Here is a 25,205-nt window from a genome sequence, read left to right on the forward strand (position 1 = left end):
ATTAAACTGACTTATTTTAGCATTTTTCTCTGGTTTTACTATTGTTTTATTGACTGTCATTATTGTAAACAAACTTTTAACTGTTTTATCCTTTTCCTCTGGTGTTTCTTCGAATGGTTTTTTATTTATCTGTTGTTATTATTGTACTTGTTTTTATTGGAAAGTGTATTGAGACCATGTACCATGGTGATTTTGCACTTTAAATAAGAAATTGATTGATTGATTGATTGATTGATTGATTGATTGATTGATTGATTGATTGATTGATTGATTGATTGATTGATTGATTGATTGATTGATTGATTGAGGTACAGTTATACAACCCAAAAGGTGTCACGTTGGAGTAGTCTCTTTACACGGTCACCTCCTCTGAGAACAGTTGCTTTCAGTGTGTTGGGGTTGTCCCACCTCCATATAGTGTGATGCCATAGCATAACTGGCAGTTTTGGTACAGATGGTATTTTGATGTTCTGCTAGTCGATCTTTGATTCTTCTTTTTGTTTGTCCAACATAGAAACAACCACAAGGGCACTCCAGTCTATAAACTACATGTGTGGTGTTGCAATTAGCAATATTTCTCATTTTGTATGCCAGATGTTGTCATGTCTTGAAATATATCATCATATCATTTTTTTCCACATTCTCACAGTGGTTGCAACTGACACTTTTTTTGCACTTTTGTGTCAAACTGTAAACTTCTGAAAAAAACAGACCTAAAATTTCCAAAGAGCACCGTGTTCAATGGGATTAGTTGGACTTTGAACAATGGGCAAAAACACTGTAGTTCCTGTATATTCAAAGAGTTGATAATCATGGATGTCTTTGATAAACCATTGCCCAAGAGTGTGCAGCATTATCCCCATTTAGACTATTGATCAGGTCTACCTTTCTCTGACAACATATTTTTCAGACTAGCTTTGAATGTGGCTCAGTTCTAACAGTTAAAAACATACACTAACTAATTTGTTTACATACCGACAGCCTCATAGTTGTTTTCTCTGACCAGCTTCAACACTTAGGTTAGGATTGAGGGTTACAATGATAGAAGTTCTGTAAAGCTAATATTTGAAGTGTTGAAACCCTTGAATGTTTGGACTTGGTCCTTTATAAATGGATTACAAAAAAAACAGCTGTGAGAGCAAGTCAACATTTATTTTGCCAGAATAATTTTCTTAGTTTCTAAGTTTGTGTCTGTGTTTGTTTTTTGCCCTTGAGACAAATTGAAAATATATTGGGGGAGGATTAGTTTTGTAAAAAAAATGTTCTTTCTTCACAGAAAAAAAAATCACATGCTTCTCAGGGTTTCCATACTTTTGGACCAAAACTCCATACAAATACTTGTTTGTCTGATATAAGTCTTCTCATTGTATTCTGCAGGTATGACCCCAACCTGGCACCTAAGCCACCATCAGACTTTGGGACATCCCAGCTCCACTACTTTGAAGACTGGGGTGTTGTCACATATGGAAGTGCTTTACCTGCAGACGTCAACAACACCTTTGTGTCCTTTAAGTCGGGGAAGCTGGGAGGACGCGCCATCTTTGACATTGTTCACCAGAACAAGTACAAAGAGTGGATCAAAGGGTGGAGGAACTTTAACGCCGGCCATGAGCACCCTGATCAGAACACTTTCACCTTTGCGCCCAATGGTGTCCCATTCATCACAGAGGCACTGTACGGACCCAAGTACACTCTGTTAAACAATGCGCTGTTGTTTGGCTCGGCTGTCTCAGGGAGTTGCTTTAAGCCGTGGACTGGACAGGTCACAGAAGCCTGCGACTCCAAGTGGTTGAAATACAAAGTGGGGCTTGCAGCCGACACCCAGGGGAAGGTAGAAGCTGCGATGGAAAGACAGGGAATGGTCTTCATACGTGGTGAGGGACGCTCTGCTTATCATCCAGAGCTGAAGATCAAGAACTTTCAGAGGAACCTGCTTCTTCTTCACCCGCAGCTCCTCCTCCTCGTGGACCACATCCACCTGGATCCTGACAGCCCCACCAGGGCCATGAGTGCCTTCTTCCACAACACGGAGCTGCCGTTCCAGAGCACAAAGATAGATGGTGTTCATGGAGCATTTGTATCACATGGAGAGGACAAATATAAGATGTTCTGGATGGACGACACTGGCTATAGTAACAAAGGAATGATAGGGTATTGGAATTACCCTCGAGGGTACCCATACAATGGCTCCAACTACGTCAATGTCACAATGCCATTGAGGTATCCTCACACGAGGGTGGCCTACATTTTCTTTGGACCAGGCGTGGATGTACAGAGCTTCAGCCTACGTGGTGACGACCAGAGAGTGGATATTTACCTGGCCACCAAGGATCACACCTACACCATCTACCTGCTAACCGGAGAGGTCACCAGTAAGCCTCTGTACTCCATGGTGCTGCTGGACAACAAGAAGATCGTCTTTGAGAAGATGTCATCATCTGCAGCGGACACCACGCCGGAAGAAGTCGAGGAATACGTCAATGTGATGGAAGACAACCTCCAGCACGTCAAGCCCGTCTTCCAGCAGATGGAGAGACACATCCTCGGACGTGTCCTCAACACCGCCAGCTTCCGCAAGACCGCGGAGCGCCTCCTCCAGTTCTCGGACAAAAAGAAGACCGAGGAGGCCATTGAGAAGATGTTTGCTATGTCCAAGAAGCAGGGCAAGGGCAAAGGGGGGAAGAAGGTGAACCTTGTGGAAAAGCTTTCCGAGAGTCTACCCGACATATTTGCACAGATTGAAGTGAACGAGAAGAAGGAGAGGCAGAAGTCTTCAAAGCGAACGTACGAGGACAGTCCGGAGGAGGGCGACGCCGACTCGAGGGCCTTCATGGATTATCCAGATAAGCGCAAGAACGGGAAAGGAGGCTTCGTCAAGGGCCGCAAATTCAAAGAGGTTCACATGGTGGCCACGGCGGGGAGTGAGGACCTCCCCAACACAGCTTCCTACATCAGACTCTTCCTCCTCCTGAACACTGCCACCTTCTTTTTACTGCTGGCCGTGTTACTGACTCGCTTCCAGAGGGGGCGAAGCTTGCACACGCAGAGGTGCTTCTACACCATCCTTCTGATCGACTGCTTCATCTTACTGTACCTCTACTCCTCCTGCTCTCACACGCAGTGTTAACATCATGAGCGGGGTGAGGGGGGTCGTCCAGCTACAGATCGAACGACCTGTTTGTCCATGGTGAGCTAAACACACCCCACACCTCAGTCTGAGCCAGATCTTACAACAAAACCTTAGGGCCACTAGTAGAAGAAAAATCTGAGATTTCAAAAACAGAAATGGAAATACAGAATGAGGGGGAAACCCAGATTTTTTTTTTTTTTTTTGCATTTTCACACTTCCTGTTCCCTTACCCTGAAGACTTTTTTAGTGTTCTTTATGGGTGGGTGATTACCTTGGTTACATGATCTCTGTAAGCTTTCATGTCTGTTAAAAGAAGCCAGTTACTAACAAGTGTTTGCCTTTACAGCCTCGTTATGTTCATACAGACTGTCACTAACTTACTAATGGCACTTTTCCACTAGCACGGTAGGGCACAGCACGGCCCGCTTTTTTTGCTTTTCCACTAGCCCTAGTACCTGGTACCAGGTACTATTTTAGTACCTCCTCGGCCCTGGTTCCAAGCGAGCCGAAGCGACACTAAAGCGTGACGTCAGCCGACTGCCTTCCACTGACTGGGTGCGAGCGCTTTGTCCGACATGAGAATCAAACCCGGAAATTTCAAAAACACAGCGGCAACAGCACCCGCTGATCTGTATCGAGACTGTTGTTATTCCTTCACCCGAGTTAAATGATGCTGTGTGGAAAACCACACTGTGGTCCGTAATCGAGGTGCAGACGAGTGAGTTTGGAGCTGACGAAAGGATCGAAAAAAGAGAGTGACGGACAATGCGGCCCCGCGATCGCCCCCGCGCCGACCCGCCCCCGCTGAGGAGGAACTAGAGAACTCAGCTGTAGTGGAAAAGCACCTTTACCGAGCCGTGCCGTGCCATATCGTGCCATGACTGTGTAGTGGAAAAGCGCCATAAGATAAAAGGGCTTTTGTAGAAGAGGTCAGAGCTATACCAATTTAACTTAAGTGGAGTGGTGATAACACTTAAGTCATGTGACTGTGGTGTTTTTTTTTTTACTTCTTGTGATTGTATTTAGGCTTCAACATCATACAAGTTTATCACAAAGTTTATTTTCTGTAAAAAGCACATGGCTCATTGTCAAGGAAACCAGGATGATGGTATATAACCTTAATTATTGTGATATTAACTCTTCTAATACTGTGACTTTTTCTAGTCAAGACAGTTGTATTTGTATAGCCCAAAATCACAAATTTACCCCATGGGGATTAAGGATATTAAGTTAAAATTAAGACTTTATTCTAGCAATATTATGAATTATATTCTCATAATGTTATGACCTTTTATTCTCATAATATCAATTTCTAGAAATTACAACATCACTCCCACAATATCATGTGTTTTTCTAATTTCACACCTGAAATCTCAGACTTTCTTTTTCTAACACTGGCCCTTACACTTAGGATAAGATCTACCTAACGGGTGTTCAGGAAAAACAACTGATTCCAAATAGGAATTGATGAATTGCCGAGATGAAACCAGATCACCTCTGATGTAATAAGCTTCTGTGGAGCTTTAGAACCGAGTCTGTGTGAAGTTTGTCCTTTGTAGTGTTCAGAGGTTCCTGCCTTGTATCAAAGATCTCAAGGTTAGCCACTATAATGCAGTCACCACAGCTGTACTTGAGATTTGTCCTGTCTACATAGTTCATAGAAATACATTTAAATGTATATATGTGAAAGCAAGATATATTTTTATGGTCTCTCTTTTTTTTTACCATTTGTGAATAAAATTTCCACCCACACTCGTGAAGTTGTGTATTCATTGTGTGTTGTGTCCTGTGTGCGACCAATGTAACCCAATGGCATAGAGGAATAAAGTTCATCAGGATTTGTATCCACACTATACTTGGTAAGGGAATTGCACTATTGACAATAAAACAAAACTATCATCAGTCATATCCTTGAAATTCCTTGTCCAGTCAGTCAGTAGTCACACTGGCTTTGAAGTGTTTGTTTCATAAGATATAAACATGCCCTTTGTTTTTGATCAGCACTTAGAGCAATTTCCCAGTGTAGTCATTGTATAAAAAAACAAGGAGAAAATCTGTTGTCTGTTATTTGTGAAATCTGGATCAGAGACACAGATTGTCCCGAGTAATGAACCTCTGAAGTGGAAAGTTTTATTTACCAGCTGACAATGCTGAGAGACATCTGTTGTGACTCTCCAAATCAACACACAGTCTAGACAATTGACACTTTCTCACCCTCCTCGACTCGTGTGTCAAAGTGCCTTTAAGCTGGAGATGGAGTGTTGAAAATCCACAGTGGATAAAATCATTATGAACAGCAGTCAAAACTATTCCCAGGCAGAAAGCCAATCAGAAATCAGTTCTGCATTTTCATCATCAGCAGAACAAACTAATTTTCAATGCACTGATAATTAATATTGTTTTGATTTGAAGCATTCATTTGTTTATGTTATCCATCAGCTGTGAACGGCCCAGATGTTGCTGTGCCCAGAGCTCTGATGTCACAAAAGCATTGTGGGCTTGCAAACCTCTGGCCTTCTGTTGACTTCCATCACTGGCTTAACTCAGGATTCGTGCCTCTATAAGTGGGTGAAATGAAAAGAATATCTTTCCATTCCTCTCCTCACAAAAATGCTGTGGGTTGTTTTGTTATGATTGAGCAGATAATCACTTCCAGATGTGCTCCATACTGATTCATTTATAATGAAAAGTGACCTTTGGTGTCTGGCCTTGTCCAAACACTTGAGGGTGGAAAGTTGATGTACCGAGTTTGTTTCATGAAGAGATGAAACCTTATTGTGACAAACAGACAGAGGCTCTGTTTGTATTTGAAGCCTACTCTGATCAGATAGGAGAGAGAGAGAGAGATGGCACTCTCTTTGTCAGCCTCTTAATGTGTATTCAAAGCAAGATGAAATACTGCCATCTGCTGGCCATGCAAAGTAAAACATCAGAATAGCTTTTCCACTGTGCATGCAAAATTCCCCATTTGGAAATGATACATCAATGTTGCAGTTACATGATTCATGAAACCACGATTTGTTATTTTTATGCCCTAAGTAATAGACAACAATCCACATTAGCCCTAGGCTATATGCAAACCCTGACATCTACACTCAATAGACATAAAAGATATGATATTCACCATGTCATATTTAGAATAGATTTTTCATCTATCTTAACTGAAATTTGGGCTTTATATTTGTTTCCTCTCATTAATGTGGCTTAAAATACATTTAGTTTCATTGCTGTACTTTTATTTCTACTTTATCGAAGTAGCCTGTATTTCAACCTTTCAACAAGGATAAATATGCAAATTTTTGTATGGTATGGCCACGGAATGTTTGTAAAAAAAAAAAAAAAAAAAAAAAAGCCTATATTTTCAATAGGCTATATATCTACGGTATCTACGGCTACGCCATTCGTTTTACGCCCATAAGCACACCATGTATTACAAACAGCGTCCATTGGTGTCGCTGCTGATTTCTACGGTCGCCTTTTCTGTGTAACGTGACCCTTCTCGCTTCCCGTAGGCACATTGAATAAACTTTGTTGACAGCAGTGTTCGGTAACGAGAGACAGACATGGGAGCACGGGTCGCGCGTATGTTCAGAAACTTCAACCTGGAGAACCGGGTGTTCCGAGAAATCTCCAAAGAGAAGCCGAGCGCAGCGCCGAGACACGCGGTCGCTCCTCCGCCCTCTGCCGCCGTCCCTGAAGGTGAGTGTCTCTGAAAGCTCCGCTAACTTGTGTAACTCTCTCCTCCTCAGGGGTCATGCCGGGGTTCAGCGGCAAGACTCCGGCATTAAACTGCACAAAGAAACACTTGGTTTCCCTTTTGACGTTGTGTGTCTCTCTGTCTCAGCAGCACCGGAGCCAGCGGTGGACCCGGTGCACCAGAAGAACGACCCTCTGCTGTCCCTCCTCAAGTCTGTGTATGTGGAGTCCAAAGACCCTCCAGCTGCAGCAGAGGTCAGACTGGGGCTCTGATCAATATGGCTTTGATGATGGATGCTGCTTCATTTGACTTTATGAAGAATGATAATAAGGATATTTTTTAATTAAGAGGCCATACTAACAATATGAACATTTCAGATCATTGCTAGTCTAGGCTATTACTCAGCTTGTTCCCATTAGAGTGGACCAGGAGCTAGTAGCTAACCCTCACTGAGTCTTTAGATCTCTGTTTGAAGCTGAGTCACTGCTTTTCCTTTGTGTAAATCTGACTTGCTCAAGGTTTCTGTCTCTTTTAAAAGGATGTTTTTTTTCTCTCACCACCGTTGGCATGTGTGCCACTGTCCTTGGTGGGATATGTTGGGTCTCTGTAAATACTGTTATGAAGAGAAGGTCTACACCAAGCACGGGCAAACCATTCCCCAAAGGTGCCGTGTGGCTGCAGGCTTTTCTTCCAACCAACCGAGAGCACACAGTTTGACAAATGAACTGTCTGAAGAGACTGAGATCAGTTGATTAAATGAGTCAAGGCCGCTGTGCTGCTGCTTGGCTGGAAAGAAAACCTGCGCCCCCAACACGCGCCCTTTGTGGAATGGGTTGCTCATGCCTGGTCTACACCTTGTAAAGTGACCTGAGATAACTTTGCTATGAGTTGGTGGTGCGCTACACAAATACAATTGACTTGACTTGACTGTGGCAGATAAAGTGAAGCCCTCTAAACAAACGTAGGCAAACCTGTTGAGAGACAGCAAACAGCTTCGTAAGGGAAAATAACTACAACTTGCCTTGAACAGTGTGATACAGCGTGTTCTGTCCAAAATCTAGAAATTGCATTTCTAGTTCATTAGTATGCAAAACTTGCAAGTACTTCTTGCCTACACTTTTGAAATAATGACACATTTAAACCATAAACTCTGATGTGTAACAATGATGCAACAGTTATGTTGACCCACTTTCTCTTTTCACCACCAGTGGTATCTTCAGTCCTGCTGAACATTACTTGAAATGTAATGTAATGTTACCAAGTAGTGTCTTAAATGTTAAGAATACTATTACTTCATTACTTGATCAAAGTGCAGTTGAACACATTTGATGACTTTTTGTCCATCCTGCAGACTGCAGTGCCATTGAGTCTATATAGCCTAACAGATTAGTTTATACTTTAATCAATGATGCTGTAACATGTAACTAGTTACAGACCATCTAAATTTGTAGGACAGAACCAAATCAAGGAAATTAAATAGACTAAAATGTCCCATAATGCTGAAGGAAATCTGGGTTGAGTGAGTGATTCTGCTTTTTGGTCTGTGTTAAATGAAAGAACATGAGAAGATGGATGATTATTTTTTGGGATGTAATCTCTCCACAGTCTAGGTTGCATTTAACTCATTGAGTGCCGCGCTCCTTTCCAAAGTTTTAGTCAAGTGTACCGGCAATTTAGACCATTTTTGACTTTTTATGTAGAGCCACAGTGTATTCTATATTATTGCCACCAACACATACTGTGGCTCAATTGAAAGGTTTAACTTAATGCTTCAAGTGGCCACAAACCGTTTGTTTCTACGTGCCTCTGTTCCTGAGAAAAGTCAAGCTAAACATGGCTGGGTTTCACCAAAATCCCTCCTTTTTTTCTAGAAAAGGAGATACAGCGTCTTTTATGAAAGGTGCTCTGTTTGTGCCTGTCGCTCTTCTGACACTCGCATTTCTGGATCAAAGGGCTCGTATAAGATAAATATATGGGTGGTTGACATATAAGCCGAAAAAAAGATTTTTTTTTAAACTTCAAATATTATCCCTGAAAATTACTTTTTTGTGTTGTCGTGACTTTTAACTTTACACATATACATGTGTTCTTGAAGATTTTGCATCAAAATTTGCATTTTTTCATCAATTTGCTGTATCAGTGCCTTAAATTGTCATACGGTGTGACATGAAAGCTATGTTATATAAAATGAAAATGGGGTACTTTTTTCTTTTCTAACTGACTGCATCATACATTTTAATCATGACTGATTTGATATTTAACATTTCCTTGTGAAAATGTATTATATTTTGGATTATTTTTCAAAATTATCATACAAAGGATGACATCGCTCCTCAATCTTTCAAGATATTTTAGAATAATTCTGTTAAACCTTGTAATAACTCTAACACAATGCTTGAGACTCTTGGTAGTTCTATTTTCCTTGTGGTCTATGGATATTTTCACAATTTATCACTAACAAAGCTGTATTTTTGTCACAATTGTGAGCGTCACACCAAATGACATGAGTGTCACACCACATGACAAACTGCACCAAAAATGCAAAAAAGTGTATTTTATGTATTTGACATTCAAACAAAAACAATTGAGGACATATCTTGTAATAAAAAACTGATTTTGGGCACAGGTTACACGGGAATTCCAATTTCTGAACTAAAGTCTTAGAACAATAACGTCATTCACAAAACCATGGTCCAATATAGACACATTACATTACATTGTGTACTCAGCATGAATTAGCATTTAAAATCTACTTATGAGTTAATGTGAATATTTTGTGATGAAATGTTAACATTTCTACATTAGGACAAAAAATTATCAACACAGTTTTGAAAAAAACATCAAACATTTAACATTATTTCCCAGTTGGGGGTGCTCAGTGGTCAAGTCGTTAGACAATATGTCCCATGTTGGCATATGACTGAAGCCTTGATTGCCACTTCGACTCCTGACAGAGACGATCCTTTCCACATGTCATTTCACCAGTCTCCTTAAATTTATTTTTAAATAGGATCTGTTAATATGCACAGCATGGCAAATGGTAAAATATGGTTACATGAAATATAAAATTGGAATGTGAAATATTATTTGTATAGATAAAAAAATCTAACATCAAACTTCTTAAATTTGTGTGTTTTGTATATTTATTTATATTAATATTAATGCAAAATAAAGTGAATGTCATATGGTGTGACAGATATGTCATATGGTGTGACTTAGAAAAACCGTCACACCGTTATGACAAAGTGTCACACCACATGACATTCTGCTCAGTTAAGTTAATATATTAGCCAACTAAAAACAGCTAGCCTATAGTTATCATGTTATTCACCACATGGCAGCAATACTTTTTAAGCATTAATAAGTAATATTTGTGAAAAATAATTATTTTTCATGCAAATAATGTCACACCATAAGACACAAAACATTGACCACTATTGATGATGTCAGATATATTGCTTTTTAAATAAAAATCTAAAAGGCAGAATTCACCTCTTGACCTGGCATACCACTCCAGAGATGTTACTGTAACTTCCTGGTTGAGTGTGGTCCTCTTTATCATTAAGATGTCCAAATTATTGCCCATTCAAAATATACAAAATAGTGTCACACCGTATGACGCCCATTTTGCGGACAAAATGTATTTGGTCAAAACTTGTTTGGACATTATGCACAGACATCAAATCTTTCTGTGGGCTTTAAAAACACCTCATTATTTTATATGCATTGTACAACTATCAAATATTTATAATTTATTTGGAAATATGCTCGTATTATTAAGGTCACACATATGCCGGACAGTCACACCGTATGACATTTTTGATGTTTGGATCAAAATTCTGAGTAGAAATCTTAATACACCACCAACAACTTTGGTATTATTGTACTATATCTTGTCAGAGGAACAACATTTACATATATATTCTTAAAAAATATAATTTTTTATCAGTATGTGACACCCGGACAGTCAGAATTGTGTTATTCGTCAACCACCCACATACAACAGTTGTTGTTCTATTCACAAAACCACCATCGGGGGCGGGGGGGGCGCCACTAAACAACAATAACACAGACGCACCGTGCCGTGTCTCAGCTTCTCCCCGCGGAGCGTGAGGGTCAGTCGGCCACCGCGGCTCGGGAAGACCGGTCCCGCCGGTGGTCGCGGTCCTTCTGTGGTACGGGTCGGTGATGCCGGTCTGCTTTGGTCCAGAGACCATCAGATTTTACCGCGGGAGGACTTTGGGGAGGACACGGTGTTGCTCCAGCTGAAGACCGGGCGGACTGTCGGCTGAGAGCTTCCTGGTTCAGCTCCGAGCAGCTCGAGCAGCTGGAGCAGCAGCGCGGGTGAGAGCAGAGCAGCTGCTGCATCTGCATGCAGAACTCGTTTGCAGAAGCCGAGTTATGATAAAAACTTCCAGATCATGAGCTGTCATGTGACTTTGATCGTCATCTATTTCAGTTCTCCTCGTCGTAGAGTCCCCAAATTTACATATAATGTGTATTAAAGTGTCTATTTTCATAATTTAAAAAAAAGCAAAAAACGTAAAATTACGTTTTCGGCACTCAACGCATGGGAACGAAAAACGAGAAATTACGTGGTTGGCACTCAATGAGTTAAAGGGAACAATGGAAATATCACTTTCTGAAGGCGCTTTTACATTGTGTGTTTGGCTTCCCTTCCAGCCACCAAAATGTGAGAATTGACCAAAAAAATCTGTAATTAACAGGCTCCCTTTAAGTTAAAATCCATGTGGTTTTACAAGCTGTTCCCTCACTTGTCTGACTATGGCCCCGTCCAGACGAATACGCGGCTTCACCGAATCCGATCTTTTTCTTAATCGTTTTGAAAAAAATCTCTGTAAACACGGCATCGTTTTCAGAAATATCTGCGTCCACACAATCACCTGAAAACGACCCAAAACGCTGTAGTACTGCAGGCGTGTGTGGAGCGTGTGTGGCACTGCCACACATAAACACAGCTAAAAAACAGCTGAAGAAGACGGGAAGTCCCCGCTGTAATTCAATAGAAGTCCCCGCTGTCTTCAAACTCAAACATGGGATTAAATGTTGACAGGGAGTCGTGTCAGAGTAAATATGACGACCAGTGATGATTAAACAGACGTGGTTCAGCTGCAGCGTCTGAGCGACCTGACGGCAGTCGGCCGAACGTCCAGACTGTCAGTGTGCAGCAGCTGCTGCAGCGGTGTGTGTGTGTGTGTGTGTGTGTCTCAGGTTACAGGTAGAGCGGCGGGGGGCATGACATCATCGTTTCAGAAAAAGTCCGTATTGGCCGTCCAGACGAAAACGCTGGGGCGGCGTTTTCAAATTTTCCCACTCTGGGACCCGTTTTCAAAAAATACCGTTTTCACCCCCTGAAAACGCCGGATTCGTGTGGACGCGAGGCCAATCCGATAAAGTATTTATCCGGATTAAAAAAAAACGGATTCGTCTGGACGGGGCCTATGATGTCATTAGTTTTTCAATTTGCATAACAAAGTAAACAGTGGTTAATTTGCATTTAAAGGGACAGGCACTGAAACCAGCCATTCTGAACAGGGCTATTTTGAGTGGATGAAAAAAGTGCTAGTGGTTATGTTTGATCCTTGGGGTATTTTGATCAAAGCATGTCAGACATGTCTTTAAAGGACAATTTCGGGCAAATTCAACCTGGTGTGCTAGTTCCCTTATATTTTAGGTCTAAAGAAGGAATCTGAAGATTTGCTTTTTAATTGCTCCTGTTTTGCAGTAGTTCTGGCTGTGTACGGCAGCGATGAATGGGAGAGGCCCGATCTTGCTTGTTTAGACTATTTACATTCCACAAAACCACATGTTTTTTTCCACGGACAACGTCAGATAGCTATTCAAACATACACTGAGGGGTTTGTTTACTTAAAGATAGCCGACATGTTTGTAAACGGAGCTGTAATAGTCTCACGCGAGAGTCAAGATGACGCTCTCAGTATGTTTACAGGCAGAATAAACAATATCCAGACTTACCCTAACTGCTACGAAGACGAAAACAAAAACAACAAAACAGGAGCAATTAAAAAGGAAATCTTCAGATTCATTCTTTTAGACATAAAATATTAGGAAACTAGCACCACAGGTTGAATTTTCCCGGAATTGTCCTTTAAGACACCTGGGAGCTATTTTAAATTGTGGAAACGGGGCATAATATGTCTCCTTTAATGGAATGAATGTCAGTATACTGTAGACTCATTTCCTTTTCCTTGTTCTGGCAAACAGGAGTCAAAGGAAGTGGCAGCGGGCACACGAGCAGAGCGCCGGCCGCTCAAGTTCAGTTTACCAGGGGATCCGTACGGCCTGGTGGAGCTCACAGACGTTCCTAAAGGCAAACTGACCATCGCTGAGGCTCTGAAGGCTCTCAGCAGCTACCAGCGTCAGCCTCAGACCTGGACACCGGAGAAGATCGCTCAGGAGTACTGCCTCGACTTAAAGGACACAAAAGCACTCGTGGAGTTCTTCATCCCCTTCCAGGTTGAGATCATACCACCCAAGACTGACAATGTCAAGCAGATAAAGGATTCATAGGACTAGACTGATGGTGAATGGTGAATAAGAGACAAAGTATTAGCAGATATAACTCTGTATGTCCATATATTGGCATTGGGAGTGGTCTGGTATTCCAACATGGGATGTGGAGCCAGGGAAGCCTGAGTGATATGTGGAAGGAGTCATGGGAGATTTCCAAATTTTGGATTATTGACAATTGTAAAACAAATTTAGAAAAAAATAATAAAATGTATAAATAATTACTAATTAAAGTATTTGTATTTGAGAAGCCAATAAGCCATAGATTCTCAAACAATTTGGCACATACACATAATAGCATTTCCTCTAATAGTGAGACGGATAGATGGGTATTCATCTCCTGTTTGTGCAGAAACTGTTACTCATCTTATTTTTTTAAACTGTGGTGTTTGGGGTCAGGTTCACAAGTGTGGTACTATGAGGCCTGAACAGAAGCCCAAACTAAACGCTGCAACCAGAGACATGCACTAGTTAGCAGGACTTGTGGTTAGGCGAGTTTTCAGCCCTGGATACATCGCCATGGCAATTGATGCTGCACGCTTTACCAACCCTGATGTATAACTGATAAATCAGGGTAGAAGATCTGGTGGAGCTCAGTGTTCAGAGCCTGTAAAACCCTCTGGATTACACTAATGTCCAACGTTCATCACTATGTGTTTAATGTTTTCCCCATTTGGTTTCTAAAACACAAAGCTCTGCCTCTATTTTTGTGGTTGGTGATATGTGTCAAATGTCATTTGATAACCACTGTCATGTGACTATTACTCGCTTTGTAGCACAGACCAGTATGCTTGAAATAACAACCAATGCATTTACATACTGCATATCTGTTCACTGGAACTACATTTCGCCATTCAATTCAACAAACACATCAGAGCTTGCTGTTATGTCTCTTGAAAAAATTCCTATTACACATTTTAGACAAAAAAAAAGTAAATCATAGCTACCACAACTGAAATCTCATTGCTAAACTATAAATTATGTAACTCATATTGTAAAAAAAAATGAAATTGTATGAGACCGTAGCTCATGCAGTATAACCTTCACAAAACAAAGAATACAAAATCAGTCTTTGATCAGCTAATGATCATTCATTTTTTATCTGAATAGCCTACATATTGGGATGTTGGGATCCCATTTTTCAAACAGCTGACAGTCACAGTTCTGTTGTTAATGTCATCAATGTGGAAGGTGGGAAATGTATTTATTTATATTGTTCAAGAAGCAGTCTGTGAATGTTGCAACAAGGGAGCTATTTAAGTAAGCTTTGCACATAAAGTTCACTTATAGAATTTATACATAAATCATGCTGTGGCACTTGAACCAATTTGCTGCATATACGCACAACTTTTGAAAATAAAGTGTTGATGTTTTTCTTCCTTTTTCATGTGTCCTCGAGTCAACAGTCTGACAAGGTGAATATTTATACAATGTAACCTGTTGAAATCATGTTAAAATGATTGCCATATCCTTGCCACACATTAAATCTACAGCAAACAATATTTTCACTACAATGAGCTTGCTTCTGCAATAACAAGCCCCATTTGTCATCTTTACCACCTACGACAGAAACACATGCCCATAAAAGTACTTCCTCTAAGCAAACCACGCCCATTTTGCCCACTTCAGTCTGTCAGTTGGGTGATGCTGAAAATGAGTTCATTTTCGTGCATGTAATTGGCTTCTCTAGGTGTCAGTTATCACTGAATACAAACCCGCGTCAAAGCGCCCAGAGAGAGCAAGAGTGCTGCCGGAAGCCGCGCTGTCTTGCTTTCAGAATAAAGGAAATGATTGATTTAAAAAAAACACACACACAGTATAGTAGGCCTATTGAATAATGATGCAAATAATAAATTGTAGCTAGGTCCTATAGTTTGTACTAGTTTGTTTTATACTTTTAAATGTTTCTAAAAGTATCATAAATATTTTAAACTATTAAATTAAAGTATGTCACATTCTGGAAAGCAGATTATTTTTATGTAGGCTACACTCAATAGCCTAAATTAAATTATGTCAACACTTTTGATGTGTGATGCACGGAGTTTAATGCAAGTAGCCTGTAGATGTTAATTGGTAAAATAATAATGGTTACATTGATCTCTACAACAGTAGCTCCTCGTGGTGATACTATGTATTCGAAATATTAATTCGTTTTATGCACTTGCAGAACAGAACATTGCTTTCTTCCTCCATTATTTTCTTTTTTATATCTCGTAAGCTATCTATTCTCAGAAAAAAAACACACGTTTTGGACAATTATTTTGAAAGTCTCGACAGGAAGCGGCGTGTGAGAGGCTCGTTGCCTCGCAGCTGGTTTTCCCGACTGTGTGCAACAGTGTAGCGATAATTTGGGCTAGTTGCAGTGGAAGTGGATAGCCTGATACAATTGCTACCGGAGGATATGTCTGTGACTCCATGTCGCTGAGCGAGTCGAAGGAAAAAAAAAAAGGAGCGTGGAAGAAAACACGAGCTTAATATTTCCACGAGAGGTGTAGCTACAATCAGAGCCGCCTCTCTCTCTGCCGAGCTCCTCTTCAGGAAACAAAAGCTCAGACTAAAAGACCAAATGCGGAGATTTCACTTTTTCAATGGCTTCGTTTGTGTAGGTGGTAGCATCACTGGGCTGTCGCACTGTTGATAAAACACACAGGCAGCCACGAGACTACATTTTTTTGTTTATTTTGCTTCTACTAGAAGAACTATTTAATTGCCTACTTAAAACAGTCCAGCGAGGAGGAGAAAACGTTTCGAGCGGCGAGATGCATCGTTTGGAGGACTGAAGTCTCCACACTCCTGCCGCCCCTCAGCCTCAACATGGGAGCGTGAAGCAGGTAAAATCAAAGGAAACCGTTTGAAGCCGCCGACAACACATTTTTAAAACATAACGTCTCATAATATGCTAAATTCAGTCTACAATATGAGCTTTTGGTTCCTGAAAACAGTCTGCCTGCCTCTGTCGTCCACAGAGATGTAAACTCTCCATGGACTCTCCTCAGTTTGTCTTCTCTACCATTTTGGTGCCATAACACCGGAGCAATCGAGGGATGTACAAATTACTGAGTCGCTTCACAACAACATTATTAGGCTACAGTCATGTAGGATATAATGTCGAAAAGTGAGCAAGCCGGGGGGGGGTTGGTTGGTCCCGAATGGCTCTTATAGTTGGAGGTCGGTGATTAAGTGAGGGCCTGCTCTGAATGAGCTGTGATTCTGTTTGCCATTGATTTTCACAACATTTGGGTACATTTTCACAAGAGCTCTCAGCTTGTCTCGCAGATGTAGCTGCTGCTAAAACGCTGGGGTGGGATTTTTGCTCTGGAGAACAGAGATACCAGCATCATGTGTCTTAACATATGGCCACCAGCTTATTAGGAAATATTTATAGTCAGAAGACTGCACTGATTTGCATGTTTCTATATATAACTGCACATCACCAAGTTAATGCAGAAATTAAAACAAAAACACACATGACAATGAATAGACACTCATGTAAACAAGGCTAAGATGTACTCCCTTATAGGCTAGCTCCCTTATAGGAGCATTAATATGTTTTACTTTGAGAACCATCTGAAGATGTATGGGTACATTCTCCACCCACCTTATAATGTACACAGTGTCATTGTACGGTTTCACAAACACACAGTTTCACATCACAAACATGAGTTATTTGAGGATTTATATATATATATATATATATATATATATATATATATATATATATATATATATATATATATATATATATATATATATATATAGGCTATTGATAAGTCTTGACAATTTGAATATGGTATTTGAGAAATGGTGGTCAGTCAGAGTACAACATTAAATAAGATAATAATAAATAATGAATTTTATTTATAATGCACTTTACATTTATAAGATACATTTAGGGCGTTCAGAATGAGTCAAATTCTTAGAGCTGAAAACTGTCAAATTGATGTCTCTGCTAATTGGCTTTAGTGTAAAGCTGTCACTCTAGAGCTGTGTTATTTTAAAGAGCCAAATGCTTCCTTACATCACCTCTGAAATGGTTTAGGGTTATGATTAACAATGAACAACAATGGCTTTGTTTACTGATAAGGAAGAAGGGCAGACACAGAATATTGCAAACACTTCTCAGATAGACGACCACGTCATGTTGGACTCCTATGAATTTTTACTTTTTCTAGTATCTCAAATTTATAATGAGGAAATAAGGAATACGTTATAGCAGATTTAACTGGTGGTGCGTTTTGTTATACAACCACAATTGTTTTACAGATTCACAGAATTTGATTTAATCTGAATAAAATTCTGTTTCATTTGACATGAAAGAAATGATGTCACAGACATGGCTGTGTCTGTCATTGATGCATCAAATCAACAAGGTGCAGGTTGTTTTTTTTAACATGTTATCATTTCTTTCAGTAGCCTATTATAATGACATGCTAGGCAGGAACCCTTTGTCCCCTAAGTATTCTTCCATAGAAATTCAAGGTGACAAGATGTGGCTGAAAAGCTCTCAGCTCATTCTCTCCACAATTCTCTGCTGCATGATCGCGTTGCCACACAGAGTCTTTGTACAATTCCCAGTCTTTTCAAACGCTAAGTAGCCTACCTGATCATCTATTTTACCTCAGGTTTACTTGATTGCTTGGAGGCTTAAGCGAATATTTAAACTTTTTTTTTTTTCCAGGTCACATTGTCCCTGCAGGAAGGCAAAGTGGTGTGTATTGCCTCCCCCTGTTAAAGCAGACTGCTGCAGAGTAGGCTATGATCAGAATTGTGATCCACAAAGCCCCATTTGTGTGTATGTGAGGTGAATGGAGCAGGAAGTGGGCTAAAATTAAACCGGTTTCTTATTCGCTCCCATACAACTGTTAGTCTTCATTGTGATGTAGCAATAGGTAATTGCAGCAGACAATATAATTGTCATCAGCATATGAATACAGCAAAGTCTTCCCTGCTTTGTTACTGACGGCCTGTTTATCTCATTACTTCAGCTTTTCTCTCTTGACTGTCTGATAGCACTATCTGGTAAATAGCCAGGTATCATAGCAGAGGCCACCCTGTGTTTTGTCATGGCTGACATGCACTCTTCTCATATTATTTGGCTTATTAATATAATAGACATATACTTGTATTTTTACTTGATTTGGGTGTAAATTAATTTCTAAGGTACTTTTCCACTGCAAATGTATTATATGACATTTCTGGCTTCGTCATTGTCAGTGATACCAGGCAGTCTGAAATAAACCGTCTCATGTTTATACAAGTGATAAGAGGTTTTATTGCCATATTTGACTTGTCCCCAGAACACTGGCTGTTGGTTACTGACTGCAGGAAAGAAAAGCACACTCACATTTTTTTTCCCCCAGAGAATTTCAGGCAAACGGAAGATGTCCCGTTTTGATTTACTGCTTTTGTTTAGAGTCTATTTCAACATTTTGGGGGAATTCACATGTTCCTCTTCTTTCAGATATGAAAGGTCTTGTGTGTCACCTGCCACGTATAGTTTCAATGACTGTTGTTAATACCTTTCTGTTTGGTTATGGGTTAAATAAATGAAAAATGAATGGTTTATAAGGCAGCTTTATGGGAGAAGGAAGCTGTATGTTTGAACTGTGGAGAGAATCAGGCTTGTTATTTCAGTTTTTTTTCAGTCTTTATGCCAAGCTAGGCTAGCCATGTCCACAGATATGGTCATGCTTCTATTCATAATACAGTGCTCTAAAAGAATAGATGGGAAATAAACAGTACGAGCATATGGTTTACTTGACCGGTGCATGTGCAGACACAGGATTGGTCATAAAAAAGGTGAAACATGTTTCCAAAATGTTGAACTGTTCTTTTGGTAAAAATGACACTGAATGTGTGTAACATTGAAATCCATTGAGAATCTTTGACTAGGTCCTCAGGGTTATGTTTTCATATCTAGGGTTAGAGTTGAGGTCCAACTTCAGTGTGCAGGTTTCACATTGGGAGTTCCATATTGATGATGTTTTCTGAAGTGAACCGTAGCCCGTACCCCTTTTGCATGTGTTTTCTTAAGTTACAGTGTAGCTACTGAGCTCTAAGAGCAACTGAGTGAAAGGAAGGATAGTAGTTTGCATATGAATCAATTGGAAATGGCCACAATGCATATTATGAAAAGGGATTTGAAAGCCGTTTTCATTCACCGACTGTCCCACTTTTGTGATCTTTTGAGTTGGCACAGATGTTCAGTTAGACTCAAGAATTTGGTTGTCAGAGGTTAGAGGATACACAGTAATACACACTTAACCCAGTAATTCATACACTTGGTATGACACAATTTCAAACAAATGTCTAAAAGGACAAATCAGTAACATCTTGTAACCAAAGGGTTCAACGTGATGTTAAATTCTTTGTAATACATTCCTTAAATGGCTCTTAAGGAATTCTGTTTTTGTGTCACGACCAGTAATTTGTTTCATTCTGGAAGACACTTTAGGTTTGAGATGGAACATGGTTGAATGCTTTAATCGGGGACATGCAAACATAGATGGCTTATTACAACTCCAAGGGGAATTTTCAAGTTAGCTAGTTTATTTTCCAATCACAATGCCAATTATCAAACAATTCTTTCCTCAGCATTCACTACATTTTTGTGTGTCGCAGGTTCTCACAGCCATGAGGACATCATGTTGCACTGAGCCGGGAATACCTGCCTCCACAGCATCATGTTCCAAGTGAGCTCGCCGCCGACAATGCCCGCTCACCCAGGGGAAGAATGGTTCACTCCGCTACTGTTCCCCTTCCAGAGGCAAGGGACGCTGACGCCGGTCTCTGCCGTCTCTTTACGGGGCTGCTGAACCTCTCCAAGCGGCCGGCGATGGAGAACATCTCCATGGCGAACATCTCCCTGGGCTCCCGCTCGCCGTCGGAGCCAGTCACGCCCACGGCGGAGGCCCCGGAGAGCCTGCGGGGCGTCAGCGTGCCCCTGCAGGTCTTCTTTTGCTTCGTCATGGTTGCCATCCTGCTGGTGGCCCTGCTGGGAAATGTGGTGGTGTGCCTGATGGTGTACCAGAGATCGGCCATGCGCTCCGCCATCAACATCCTCCTGGCGAGCCTGGCGTTCGCGGACATGATGCTGGCCATCCTGAACATGCCCTTCGCTCTGGTCACCGTGGTGACCACCGACTGGATCTTCGGAGACCTGTTCTGCCGAGTGTCGGCCATGCTCTTTTGGTTCTTCGTGATGGAGGGAGTGGCCGTGCTGCTTATAATAAGCATCGATCGTTTTCTTATAATCGTCCAGAAGCAAGATAAGCTGAGCCCGCAGAGAGCCAAGGTGCTCATAGTGGTCACATGGGGGCTGTCCTTCATTTTCTCTTTCCCCCTGGCTGTCGGCTCTCCTCTCTTACAGATCCCTCCCAGGGCGCCTCAGTGTGTGTTCGGGTACAGCATCGAGCCCGGATACCACGCCTACGTGTTGATCCTGATGCTAGTCTTCTTCTTCATGCCTTTCTTGGTCATGCTGTACACGTTCATGGGGATTCTGAACACCATCCGCCACAACGCCATCCGCATCCACAGCCACCCGGACAGCATCTGCCTCAGCCAGGCCAGCAAACTGGGCCTGCTGAGCCTCCAGAGGCCCTTCCAGATGAATATAGACATGAGCTTCAAGACCCGTGCCTTCACCACCATCCTCATCCTCTTCTCCGTGTTTACAGTGTGCTGGGCACCTTTCACCGCGTACAGTCTGGTCACCACCTTCAGCGACGGGTTCTACCATAAAGACAGCTTTTTTCAAATCAGCACGTGGGTCCTGTGGTTGTGCTACCTCAAGTCGGCCCTCAACCCTCTCATTTACTACTGGCGGATCAAGAAGTTCCGCGACGCCTGCCTCGACCTGATGCCCAAGTACTTCAAGTTTCTTCCTCAGCTGCCGGGAAACACGAAGAGGCGCATTCAGCCGAGCGCGGTGTACGTGTGCGGAGAGCATCGCTCTGTGGTCTAAAGGAAGAATCCACGGTCAAACATTTAAACACTGTTTTTACTACTTTACATAACGTACTGTTTCGCTGTTTGATGGTACACTTCTTCTAGCAGGTGTTCAGACTGAAGGTAGCACTGCATTTAAAAAAAGACAAGGGGCAGTGTGGTCCACTTTGAAAATAAAATACAACCCCGAAAGTCTGGTCATACATCCATCAGTTTTAAGGCCCGTCAGTTCCTCAAGCACTACTCACTTTCTAATACTAGAAGCCAAGATTTTACAGCTTTGATTTAAGGCTGGGTAATGCTCAAAATTGGTTGATACTGTTTCTGTTACAATACCAAAATTTCTCTACCAATACTAGATACAAAAACAGTTTTTAATACTCTTGAAGAATGTAAATGTTATTTCTAACAAAACAAGTGAAAATGTAGGTAGGCAACTGTTAAATCTGAACCAGCAACTAGCGGACTGGAATCAAATATTTAAAACTCGAGTCTTACTTACTAGCCTTCTCTGATATTTTTTGATGCATCCCATCATGACCATCAGGTGTAATTACATGACGTGCGAGTGGTGCTTTGGTCTAGTAACAAGTGGTTGTATTTGTCAGGGGCTGCTGTGTGTGACCACTATTATTTATTCAGGTTTTGGGTATGATTGAAAGTGAACACTAATGTTAGATGGTTTTTGGTTACACACCAAAACATTACCACTTACTGGATTGGCAGCGATCATGCTGCATTGCGACAAAAGTCAACTTACTTGGACTTTTGTTCCCCAGAACCCCATAGGGTTTATGCAGTGCTAATGTCAGTCTGACTTAACCAGTTTGCACTGAGGTTCAGAGGCTGCTGGATGCATGTGAGAACTTCTATCATTGAATATCTCAAAGGCGACTGGACTCGTCCAATCAGAGGCTTCACTGCCAGTATTATCTGTGATGATGACCTGGGGCCGTATTTATCAAGCTTCTTAGAAGTACTCCTAAGAACACTGCTAAGAGTTCACTTGTCAGTGAAAACAATCTTTGCTGAAAGCTGCACTTAAAAGTTAGTTATCAAGCGTCTTACACTTTTAGCAAAGTGTAGGGCTGAATCTTAAGTGTCAGTCTCAGAGCTGAGTTACAACAGTTCTATGTGCCGTAAATTAAATTTTAGATGATGTCACTTCCAAGTCCATAGCAATGACCAATCACTGAATTGAATCCCTTATCTAATAATATAGAAATATCTCAGTGAATAGCTAAATGGCCAATGGGATTGTATATTCAACTGTACTTTGACAATAATCTACAAAATATATACACTGGGAATGAAGAATAATCAAAAAGAAATATTTCCTAATCTTTCCAATTCATTAATTCACGTTACATTATTGGCAATATCGTTTGATCAATTGCTCATCATCAAACGAAGCCAGAACGTCTTTTCACTCCCGGAATGTTCGCACACGAGTAGGACTAAATTCCACAAATTGTCAGCGCTAAAATGCCACACTTGATAAATACGACCCCTGGTGTGATTGTGGTCAGATGAGCTTTGACTCTACTGAATTCTACATTATCTCTAACATTCAGTAATGTATAATCACATCTCCTAGATCTCTAACACATCTGCTTTTTCAATTGAACGACACTTGAAGTCCAGTCTCCTTTGAGTCTGTGAAGATTCTTAATTGTTTAGGTCACTGATCATTCATTGATTAACTGCATTGATTGTTTTTGTCAAAAAATGGAAGACCAAACAACAACAAGCTGATTTTTGTTTAGCTGGTTTTATAGGTAAACAACTGTTCTTGGTAAACTATTCTGTAGGAAAGCCAGAAGCCCCTTTTACACAGAGATCTTGTTGTATTGCTGTGAAGACGACACCTCGTTTTGCTACCTTTGCTTGTTCAGACTGAACCAAACAAGTCTGGCGTAGCGGTGCCCCGGTGTATTTATAGATAGCAGGCTGGTGTTCCAGAATCAGAGGCATGATGTGTCACACAACAGCTTCCCGTCCTGCCACACCAACTCAAAACCTTCTACATAGACGTGGAATCCAGCTCTTTGTCTACCTCCATTGCCACCTGCAAGGCAGAACATTGAAACTGTGAGGTAGACTGAAAAGCACAATGTTCCCACTTTGAACCAGCTGTGTAAAAGGAGCTAGAGACACTTGTCTGCACCAACAGCACAAATAATCTTCAATGGGTCTTCAGTAATAGGGCTGGGCAGTGCCAGTACCCAAGTCATGGTACCTATATCAGAATAGTACTGTAGGTTCTCAAATGTCAACAGCCTCAACACAAGCTTCAGCCAGACTGCTTCTGCACAGTAAAAAAAAATATATTATTGACATCATGAGTTATAATGATTATAGACTCTAAGATCATTAAAAGTATTGATTACATATTTATTTAGGTGTGAAAGTTATTTAATTGGGATACCCAGCCCTATTCAGTAGACCAGACAATACAACCATGGCTGCACCTGCTGCCTCTGTTATGCCATCACTCTACCTAAGGCTCTTCTCCCACCCACTCGACCCACAGTACACATTTCTATTCTGAGTATAAGACAACGGCATTCTGAGTAATGTTAAGAGCTTATAAGTGAAGTTGTCATCTGAAGGAAATTATCAATCAAAACACGTTTTAACTGTCGGAATGCACTGAATGGCACATACCAAGTGAAGGTATCCACACATGGATTTTTCCTTTTCTAATAATATTGTGCTTAAGAAACCAGGCGCTGCTGGGTTTGACTTGATCATATGTCTTTTTTTTCCTTGCCACTGGAATCATGAGTCGTGGGGAGGAAAGGACAATCTGTTTTTAGCTGTGTAGAAATTGTTTTTACAAGGCATGTAAATTATGGCTTAAATGGATTTTGAATGTGGTCCAAAAGTGACCGTGACACATTTTTGAACACGTGTGTTTGAATTTTAAACGTTTTGGATATGCCTATTGATTAGTCCCATTTGCCAGTCAGAATGCTGCTATATCTGGTGAAAATGTGCAATTTCAGTGTACTGTACTGTTGAATGTAATAAAGAAATAGACATTTCTTACCTTGGTAACCTGTCTGAAGTGTGTTTGTTTGTTTGTTTGTTTGTTTGTTAAGGTATTGTGGCTCAATGAGACAGAAAGCCTTGGAGAAAACTCCTCTAACATCACATTTAGGCTTTTTCTGTCATTTTCTACAGCAGGTACTCTGAGATTCTATCAGTTAAACCAGTGTTAATTTGCTGCCACATCAAATAAATGTAGGTCACATTGTTATTGTGTTACATTATATGCCACACTTTTGTAAAGCGATATTTCAGCTTTTTTGAAAAATAATACTGGTGTATTATTTTGAGAAGGGACTTCTCGTAAGCGGTGAAAATACGCTGATTAATCATCCCTCATTGACAACATTGTATTGCCTGTGTCTTGGTGCAGCGTGATGCACCGGTGTTTCTCAACCTTTCAGACCTTTCTACTGCATCTACTTAATAATCATTTGTAGCTCATACAACCCCACTTCAAAAAAGCTGAACTATCCCTTTAAGGCTATTTTCCAAGCTGTTTTTAATCTCTTGTTGTCTTAATGTTCATGTTCAGAGGATAAAAAGTTAAAATTTTAAAACATAGCCTGTCTACATATTTTTCCAGTCATTTCAAATATCAGATATCTGTAGCATCATAAATTAAATTCATTCATCCATCCAAATCTCAGACACTGTTGTTTAACCTGGACAAAGGTCATGTGGTAGAGTGGATACCACCAGATAAGAGTGAGAAAATGTCCCTCATGATTTGCAGTGATGTTTCCATTAGAGCTCAGGTGAACTTCTGACATACAAATTCAAACCACGGACCAAAAAGCAATCATACCTTGACCATGCTGAACT

At 40.8% G+C, this 25,205-nt stretch overlaps 3 protein-coding genes across 4 annotated transcripts in view; all 3 read left to right on the plus strand.

Moving 5' to 3' along the window:
* The window catches only part of dse (dermatan sulfate epimerase), a 29,276-nt gene extending 24,419 nt beyond the window's left edge, over positions 1 to 4,857 (plus strand). Inside the window, exon 6 of the mRNA XM_084000387.1 lies at positions 1,378 to 4,857. Within this exon, the coding sequence (XP_083856513.1) occupies positions 1,378 to 3,127 (1,750 nt within the window). The 3' untranslated portion in view covers positions 3,128 to 4,857. The remainder of the gene's footprint in view (positions 1 to 1,377) is intronic.
* Positions 4,858 to 6,693: 1,836 nt separating this feature from the next.
* Positions 6,694 to 14,683, plus strand: ndufaf4 (NADH:ubiquinone oxidoreductase complex assembly factor 4; the record flags this gene model as incomplete). Of its 2 annotated transcripts, none has more annotated exons than XM_084000551.1 (3): positions 6,694 to 6,829; positions 6,975 to 7,081; positions 13,074 to 14,683. In XM_084000551.1, 3 exons carry the CDS (start codon positions 6,694 to 6,696, stop codon positions 13,377 to 13,379), a joined length of 549 nt encoding a protein of 182 aa, XP_083856677.1. In that variant the 3' UTR covers positions 13,380 to 14,683. The 2 variants fall into 2 exon arrangements, with proteins under 2 accessions (XP_083856677.1, XP_083856678.1); XM_084000552.1 differs by having other exon boundaries at positions 6,978 to 7,081.
* Positions 14,684 to 16,117: 1,434 nt separating this feature from the next.
* gpr63 (G protein-coupled receptor 63) lies at positions 16,118 to 21,406 on the plus strand. Its single transcript, XM_084000616.1, has 2 exons — positions 16,118 to 16,210; positions 20,001 to 21,406. The coding sequence occupies exon 2, from the start codon at positions 20,113 to 20,115 to the stop codon at positions 21,343 to 21,345; it is 1,233 nt and encodes a 410-aa protein (XP_083856742.1). The 5' UTR covers positions 16,118 to 16,210; positions 20,001 to 20,112; the 3' UTR covers positions 21,346 to 21,406.
* The last annotated feature ends 3,799 nt before the right edge of the window (positions 21,407 to 25,205 follow it).

This window comes from Trachurus trachurus (genome assembly GCF_905171665.1).
Source record: "Trachurus trachurus genome assembly, chromosome: 24".
Classification (NCBI taxonomy): domain Eukaryota; kingdom Metazoa; phylum Chordata; class Actinopteri; order Carangiformes; family Carangidae; genus Trachurus; species Trachurus trachurus.